Below are 9663 nucleotides of genomic sequence, written 5' to 3'. Positions count from 1 at the left end.
TCTGGTTTAACGTTTGAGTTGTGAAATGAAGAGAACTCCATTAGCAGGTGCCATAGATGAAAGAAAAGATGAAAATATAGAATGAGAAATCATCGCGTTTATCGTACAGTTTGGTCATGAGATTTCCCTTTACATCGATATCTAATTGTAGGTCAAGATATGAGGCTGGCCTCATAGAGTCTGTAGTTTCTTTTATCTCAAATTCTTTATGGTAGGTACAATGCATAAAATCCCCGAAACTATTATAGTTAAAAGATAATGCGTCATCTACATACAAAAACAGATCAAACAGATCAAAGGTTCTTTCTAAACGATGTTTCTTCCTTTTGATAGGAAAAACAACAAAGAAGAGTTTAACGTATAGCGGGGTTTAAATTGTTTCCATTGGAATGCCAACCGTTTGTTGTAATTCAAATAAAACGTGCACAACCAAACTATTCTTTTAATAATTGTTTTAGGTAAAGCGTTTCTGACTATTCTTTATAGTACGAAACGGACATTATATGTAGACAAATTAAACACATCAAATTAATTTATTTTACCAAAGTTTGGTACCAGAGTGGTACTGTTTCAACCGTCGTTGTTAAGACTAAAACCGTGGAACCAAGCAATAAATTAAAATTCGGGTATTTTGCAAACACGAGAGCATTTATGGAAAATCTTAGCATTCTACAGTCTGAATACAAAAATAAAAATATTGCAAACTTCGACATGCTGTACACATGTTTCAGAGAGTATTCTCTCATCAGCAGCATTAGAATCAAACACATTTTATATAGAAAGAATAATTGTTTAACAGGCGTACGCAAAACCAAAACTATCGAAATAGAAGCCAAATCCATCTATGAGAAGTTTTACCATTTGCAATACAAGGAATGAAGCTTCCGTGTTATAGTTATTTGTTTGTAATAATTAAATACAAAATGTATGATAAATCAAAATGATGACTATGAAAGTGTCTGATGCGTGTTAGAGGTTTCTGACAGACCGTCTCGAGGAGAAAGAGTTACAATGAGACAAATTTTGCTTTGTTTAATTTCATTTTCTAGGGATGACTGAGAAAATATGTAGTTGTACCTCTGGGTACATGAAAACAGTAAAAGGTTGATCATGTTAGCACAGCGTGCTAATATTGTTAAATAGATTTTGAATTGCCATTCGCTTTCAGAGTAATTTATTTACGCAACCTACGTCTTTTCTCAGGAAATGATACATAATTTAACAAATACCGGCATAAGAAAAACCACGAGTCCGTTGTTGAAACTTAAAACCTGTGTTAGGGGTAAGACACGGTGCACCCGTCTAAGTCAATTTACACTTGTAATCCCACTCATATGCCTATTCCGTTGGCTTTTGAAAAAAAATAAATTCAAGCATTTTTTTAAAATACAAGTAATATTAAATTGAATAGAATTTAAAAGAAAAGAAAATAGATAGTACATGTACAACCATATTTCTTTTTATGATTATTACCATCGGGAACGACAACTTTTGATAATGATACTTGTAAAACGCTGCGGACGATATATATTACATTCTGCTTCCGGGCTATTGTCCCTACAATTACTATGACGTTACACCTTCCGTATCCAAGGAGTGAAGCTGTCGTCGCGATAGTCGAATGGAAGCAATGTCTATTCAGGCGCAGCTACCAAAGATGAATTCATTTACAATCTACAACACAAACTATGCGGATACACACAAAAAACAGTAAGTGTAATAATGGACATGCCAGTATAATGCAGTTTTACAAGAATTTGTCAAGTGTTCTACGAAATGACAATAACACTTTTCTTATAAATCTTCCATGTTGGTTTTTTTTTTTCATAAAGTACATGTTATTACTACAGAATGTGTTTCTATCTATTTCAGAAGATATTTGTTCATTGATATAGACACTGTTTTGCGCACTGTGCGTTTCATTGACGCTTTCAAGAAATTTATCACCCTAAGTACTTTTAATTGTTAAAAAAAACTTGACTAAACTATTATCTATTTTTCTGCGCTTTACAGTCCTACAAGTATGAAATTTATGCAGCGGTTTACGGACATGCATATAGAAGGAAGCAGCAAGTTCATTCAATATTTTGAACCTAAACTTCAAGAGCTTGAAAATGACTTGCAGCACTATAAAGACCCAGCAGGTATAAATTAGTTACTCAAATAATAAATTGCTGTCCCAATGGTACAGTTCCAGTTATCATACCAAAATAACTAGTAGAATGCTTTTGTGCGGAGTTAACTGATATAACAATAACCGTTTACTAGTCGGTTCAAAACTGGTACTGGCTTTTCAACCCGTCTCAATTTACAGTTTGATTCATAGCAGTTTCAGTACGGAATAAGGGAATGACTTTGCACTTTGTAATATATTCGAATCCTCAAGCATTGATAATTTTGTATATCTCAAAAATCTTAAAATCTATTACAGAAGAGGCTTGGGTAAAATCTCTAGAAGCTGAAATTGCCCGTGATAGGGCCCAGTTAGAACTCCTCAAAGCACATCGAATGACATATGGTGCCATGGCGGTGAAATTTAGAGAGTGCGTATACTGAGTACAACTATGTGTACTGTTTGTTTTGTATAGATGTAGATACATGCAGTCTGGTGGTCCCTTTGGCATGTCACCCGTTTCATCTTTCTTCTATATTAAAAGCATTTTTATTAACATTTATTAACTACCAGTGTTTGAAAGTGCGCATGATAACAAAAGTGTACGTGTACTGTATGTAACTTACTAAGAATACTTCTGAAAACAATTTACCCATTGCTTAACAAAATTTAAAATTTACCGATAAAACAGCGCCATTCTTGTATTGCACATGGTATAACTTCTCGGTGATGGATGTTGCTTCCTATTTCGATAGTTTTGGTTTTGAGTACTGCTTATATGCAATTAATGTTTGGATTAAGCTCTTCCTATATATTTGATTTTAATGCTGCTGATGAGAGGTTTCCCATTGAAATACGTGTACAGCATATCGGAAGTTTGCAATATATATATGATTGTTATTACATGTATTTGATTTGGTTTCAACAATTTATTTTTTTCCTGTGCGTTTTTATACCAATTTGGCTTTTCATCAAGTTGGATTTCGACTTGAAATGAATTATTTTATATTTATTGTATGTTTACATGTTTTAATAAATCATTAGGTACGAAAATAATAGAAAATCAGAGGAGGACAAGTTGACAAAGATGAAATCTGAACTGAAGAAGCAACAGGAGGATTGTAAAAAGCTCCATAAAACTATGAGAGATCAGAAATTGGTTAGTATTTAGCAATCAATGTACTGAATTATTGCTAACTCGAAAACCGGCACAAAGTAAGAAGTTGCATTATCGAGTCCAGTTGAGGACCACCCTTTTGTTTGATAAGTGATTGTTTTGCGCAAACTACTATATCAGCCTGGAATCATCAATTTATAACATTGCCTTCACAAATTATCTTGATTCGCGCCTGGATTATAATTTCTTTTAAAAAACTGAAAGCTGTTTTAAACGTTCATTTGCAGAAACTTTCTGGAAAAATAAACAGACTTGAAAGTATGGTTTTGACATCGACAGAAAGGATTCAAGAAAAGGCCAACATGATTACAAAGATGGGGTTCAACTACGATTTAAATCATACTATGGCTCGAAAGAAGATATCCGAACTACAAAAGGTTTGTTGCAAATACCAGCATACCATTTTTCATGAGTGCGTACCAATGATAACAGACGGTAAACGTATTACGTGTAACTGAAACTCATTTCTCAGGAGTAGAATAAACAATATAGGGAGGTATTTGTATTCTTTATATCACACGACAAAAATGACCTTCTCAACAAGCTACAGTACATGTATATCAACACTATCATGTATTTTTTTTGTGTTAGTTGCATTTCAACAGTAAGTGTTCTTTAAAGAATGTTCTAACATGTACTAAATGTCTTTGGTCCTTTTATTTACTTTAGGAATTATTATTTAATTGCAGAAATCTGGAGAAATGTTCGTAAAATACCACGAAATTGAGACAGACAGAAGCAACACCATACTAACGAATTGGAAAGAGACGCTTTTGGGGCTGGAAAACAACTTGAAAGAATTCCGGAAATCAATGGGACGGAGTAAAGGTGGTTCTCATGCAGCAAACGAAGTTAATATTCAAAATATTGTAGAATTCAAGAAACAGGATAGAAAGCGAGATATTAGTTTCCAGAATTTTCAAGTATGTTTCATTCACTGTGCAAATAAATTAAAGTTAAACTGTCCATAACTTATGTAAATATAACCTGTAGAGTTTTAATTAAAAAAAGGCATTTTCTCTAGTTCTTTTGAATTTCTGTGAACTCTCAGAAATAGTTACACGTTGGGTAGTTAACTCATTTACACTCAAAACAACCTGACTTCATTGCTTATTTTTTATACTTGAAAAATTATACAACGTTTAGTTTATCATTTTGATGTTGCTAATTACGAACTAAAAAGAGAACAATATGATGGGGGAGAATCTTGATATCTCCACAATATAAAAAATCCTGAATGGAACGCCACATGATGGCATGCTCCATGCATCAATGTGGTACAACGTGGGAATATAATCCATGATTTACTTTAACAGACTTGCGAAGAGATGTTGAGAGCGAATCAAACCTGTTGGGAATTCATGGAAGAACAGAAAAATATACTCGAGGGCAGTAATGAACATTGCGCGGAGCGAAATGCCGGGAATCTAGCCCAATGTAGTGCTCGGCACGGTGAGCAAGATAAACCTAAAACAAAGAACACACAGTGCAGAGATTCAGAAGACGAATCCGATTACGATACATCTGATGAAAAGGAAAAGGAAAAGGATGATTCTGAAATTGAAATTAAAAACACTGAACGAGAAACACTAGTAGAAGTACTCCAAATTGAAGGTAAAGCAAATCTCTTTAATTAAATAAATATTTTTTTTCTATCCATGTAATATAAAATTTCTCATAAAATTTTCAAATTTATTTCACTGAATAATCCTGTGTCAGCTATGCAACCGGTATTTTCTCTATATAAAAAGACTTAGTCTAACTCATGATTTAGCCAAAGAAGTGTTGTTTTTTTAAGTGTATGACCATGGAAAGTAAAATGTAAAAAAAATATTGACAGTTTTATGATCAAAGAACTTAAGCCCTTGTGGAAAACTCATTTCATAAGTATATACATGTAATAAAAAGCTTGTGTAATTTTCACACTAGATTTATCAGATGACGAAGGAAGCCGATTTCCTGAAACAATAAGGCCATGCTGGACTTACCTAAAAGCACCAGAGGAACAAACTCAGGATAAAGGGGCATCAAAAGACCTCACACAGTGTTCAACGACTGCTAAGAAAGCAAACGAGTCTATCCCATATAAAACGAGAACGCTTCCTGAACCACCAAAGGCCCTTAGGGAGCAGACAAATAAAAAAGAGGAAAATGGAAAAGGTACAAACCCTAGCATCATGAAATATAAGCTGAAAGTCACAGAGAAGAAAGATGGCAATACTATAATATCAAAGACTGTGGCAGATAATGGTAAGCAGAAGCATAGGAGTGCAGAGGAGAAAAATGGTGAAAATGAACCAATGATTCTTCAGCAGAGTACTACAGCTAAACTGTCCATAGGGCCTGGAACAGTGGTAACAAGATCACTCCCTGCTGCAGGACAAAGTGGCATGAATACGAATGTAATTCCGGATTTTACTGCACCTAGTGGTAAGTAAATCACAAAGTATACTAAGTTTATAATTTTTTGACTTCATTGTTGAAAGAAATATTCATTGAATTGCAAATAATATACAATTAATAAAATGATCACGAAAGTCAATAAAAAATCAATTAAAAAAGTGTCCGAAACAGCTCCTTTGAGTGACGAAAATAACAGCATATGTCAACGTGTATCCATTATCTAAACTTTTTAATTCTTTCAGTTAAAGCAGGCAAAACCACACCTGAAGAGCCTTTCAATCAGTACAGTGCAAAAATAAGAGAATCATTCCGGAAAGAAGTTACAGGGCAAATGTCTGTCAAGAAAGGTGGGTGTGTTACACTGAAGAAGTATTCAGAAAACTGTAATTATAAAGTTTTTAGTATCAATTGTAAACAGAGAGTTTTGAGACAATATTTTAAGTTGACCGTTTGAAGAAATTCTTTATTGCGATAGAGAAACAATACACATATCAATTTATATATATCATGCATAAGTATAAGTTGTCTTTAAACCGATAAATTCACAAGTTTTTCATAGAAAGAAAAATCCACTAACAACTTACAAGCTCCGTGCACAGGGACTTGCTCTCGCTATCAAAAAATAAAGTATAACAACATGAAAGAAAAAACAAAACAAAACAAAAAAGAAAAAAAAAGAAAAAAAGGATGAAAAAATGAGTTCGTTGATTCTAGTTTGGTGCACATATTTTTACCGGGAACAAGTCATTGATCTGTGTGATTACCCTCCAGTATTATTTTGATGGAGTTCTTAATCGTCAGTTTTTATTTTGTTTTGTGGGCGTCTTTTCAGGAGAAAAAGTAAAGATAATCGGAAGACCTGAAAACGGGTTCGTGTTGGCAAAGAAAAAAGACAAACTTGGCTTGAAGAAAAAACAAGGACTCATTCCAACATACACATTTGACAGCCCAGTTTGAATAATAACCGGAAACTCGCTATAAACAATAGGCTTATAGTGCTTGTGATGTTTTTTTTTATTCGATTTAGTATTTTTAATAAATTTATTTGCAATTAGCTTCTTCTGATATTTCTGTGCTTTGACATAAACTCTACTCTAGCAATGTCACAGGTTGTCTGGCAAGCTATTTTCCGACTTTTGTGGTATGGAGGAACGGAATTTCAACCCCTTACGTTGTAGAAGTAGACTAAACTCATAAAATACTCACAGGTACATTGAAACAAGGTACACTCAAAACAGCATCCAATACTTACAAGAAAGGACAACTTAAAATACTATTATATTTTATATTGTTTCTTGGCTTATCAGCAAATTTCACGAAATATATTGCGAGATCAACAAAATGTATATATAAGTGAAAAATGTAAGGTTGAATGAGTTATCATAGAAGCAAATATGGGGATTGCAAAAGCCCCGTTAGATAACACATTCAGTTAACAGTATAACGAATGAAGTCAATTTTTTTGCGTTTTATTTGGTTTTTGAATAATGATACTTCCGTCATCATTACTTTCACTATCAAAGTTGTGAAACAATATAGCTAAAAATAGACCCCCTACTACAAAATGAGAGAAAAAAAATGATCCCCCTTTCCACCACAGAAAAAACCCTGACACCACCACCCCCCAACATTTTGACCAGTCACCCTGTCAATCCAGTTAAAAAATGATAATTCCCTCAAAATAAAACAGAATGACCCACTTTACTGTCAAAATCAGGAATGGGTCTTTTTTCAATGGCACATCTATGGATCTATAGTTATCACTGTTCATTTGCAGTCGACATTGCGGGAAAATATCCTTCAGTGAAGGTCAACTTATGTTAAGCATTTGGTTAAACAAAAATATAATATCCTGATTTACCCAGGTGGAAATTTTTTTAATTCTTAAATGAAAAGTAAAAATGAACAACTGTCCATGGTAGAAATAATTGGAGGAGGAGTAGGCTCATGAATTGATGACTCAAATAAAAATATTTGTCATCTTTGTATGATCGGAGCTATTTCCCTTAAAAAGTTATATTTGTGTGGTATTTCAGAACACTAATTTCAAAGGGCATAATTCCCACAAAATTTGATGGTTTTGTATCATACACACAGGTACATATTGTATCCTTACGGTATCCTCACCACATGTCAAGTCACCGGAAATTCGGTTCAATAGTTTGAGACATGTTGTGTCAATAAACTGATATATCTTGTAGAACAGTCTTTGAATCAAGCAAATAATGATAATAAAGAATGTCCGTTCCTTGATCTTAGTATTCATATCGATAATGGTAAACTTAATATTAAAATTTACAATAACGGGGATGATTTTCATTCCCTGTTGTCAACTATCCGTTTTTAGATGGTGACGTCCCCTTGTCACCATCATATGGTGTTTACAAATCACATGAAGGTTTTCGATATCACAAGCTCGTAAAAACATTCACAAAATTGTTCATCCGATACAAGGAACTCACTCTCTAATATAGATGTACTTGTAAAGGATTAATAACGCGTGGGTATCTCTCACTCTTTGTTTTACGGTTTCTATACTAAGCACAGGAAGCTCGATACTCACCCAATAAGTTAATTAATTATTAACTGTTGAATAGGCTCATTCGTAATATATATTATTAGTTCAAATTGTTAAGGATAACATTTTAAGTCGCTAATATTGTTATATTGATTTGCATAATTATATTACTACGCCACCTAATGCTGCTGATCGGTGCCGTCATGTATTCTACGGATGTTTTTTATTTGTATGAGAGCAGGGCGTTCACATTAAAAAGATGAAATGATCGGTTAGCGTTGACTTTTCTGTAATATAGCTTAGTTGCTACGCTTTATAACTCAAGTGCTGCAAGTTTTTGCATAAACACCTACATGCCATGTAAAAGCGCTTAGGTCCGGGGTAAATACTTCTAGCGACACGTATATTGATATTAAAATAAATGCCAACGTCATAGAATATAATTTCAACAATTATGTCTGGTGCAGGAATCACTAGACATAAACTTGTAAGACCCTTTAGCACCTACAGCTCTATTATAATAACACATGGCCAAAATAGCCAAATAGAATGATTATTACTAAAAAGCAATATCAGCAGACCACAGACTGACACCATTTCCGAAATTCGTCTAAACAAAGTTGCATTTTTACTTGCCATTTCCGGGCTTCCGATGTCACGAGGCGGTAATCGTAGTAAGTATATACGATAGTGAGTGATACATCAGGAACGTTCCGGGGTTATACCACCCTTTTGTTGAAAGTTTGGCGATTTGGGCGGCTGATAAAAGCCTGAAAGAGGGCGTGAGTCCCTGTCTGGAACCTCTTTCTTTTTATAAGTTTCTTGATTGGAATAGTACGTGGACTGAGTCCCCCCCCCCACCCCGGTGCACCCCGACTTATCAACCAAAATATGATTTTCAGGTACCCTTATACCTCCCATTTACAAATCTTATTGTCGCAAAAAAAAAAAATAAACTGAAGCATTTTTGTATTTTTTGGCTACTTTTTATACCTCGTTGTGGCAAAACTCGATTTTTAAAGTTTTTTTTTTATTCTACAAACTTCTTCTTTCTACAGAAAGAAGTAAACTGACATATGTATGTATTATCATGTAGCCCAATGTCGCAGCTTTACAATGGTACCAAGAAAGTTGCAATAATACCCAGGGTTTTGCAGTAAAATAAAATTATGTACCCCGACCCCACCGAAATATCGCTTAAATCAACATATTTTTCAATGTCGAAACCCCTAGAGTATGAATGCTTCAGTAAAAAATGGCTTATTTTGTATTTTCTGTTTGATATTATCATAATTGACACTTCTGGGGCTCTTTTGGTAAATTTTGGCGATTTTCGTAGTCAGAATTTATCCAAAAAAAAATGCAAAAAATGGGATTTTCGATTTTTCGATCAAAAGTCACACAAATTCGACTCTTCAAGTTATTACTGAACTAAAACGTATCAAATTTGGT

At 33.9% G+C, this 9663-nt stretch overlaps 1 protein-coding gene across 1 annotated transcript; it reads left to right on the top strand.

The window, feature by feature from the left end:
- Positions 1 to 1587: 1587 nt before the first annotated feature.
- On the top strand, positions 1588 to 6748 carry LOC148629739 (uncharacterized). Its single transcript, XM_088556356.1, has 10 exons — positions 1588 to 1710; positions 2014 to 2144; positions 2432 to 2543; positions 3158 to 3272; positions 3518 to 3667; positions 3980 to 4213; positions 4607 to 4904; positions 5220 to 5720; positions 5936 to 6040; positions 6526 to 6748. The coding sequence occupies exons 1-10, from the start codon at positions 1622 to 1624 to the stop codon at positions 6648 to 6650; spliced, it is 1860 nt and encodes a 619-aa protein (XP_088412482.1). The 5' UTR covers positions 1588 to 1621; the 3' UTR covers positions 6651 to 6748.
- Positions 6749 to 9663: the final 2915 nt, after the last annotated feature.

This window comes from Perna viridis, chromosome 1, assembly GCF_037379345.1.
Source record: "Perna viridis isolate PV_CMFRI_1.1 ecotype Kerala chromosome 1, ASM3737934v1, whole genome shotgun sequence".
In the NCBI taxonomy this organism is placed as follows: domain Eukaryota; kingdom Metazoa; phylum Mollusca; class Bivalvia; order Mytilida; family Mytilidae; genus Perna; species Perna viridis.
The sequence above is the reverse complement of the archived record's forward strand: the minus strand, read 5'-3'. Positions and strand labels throughout refer to the sequence as shown.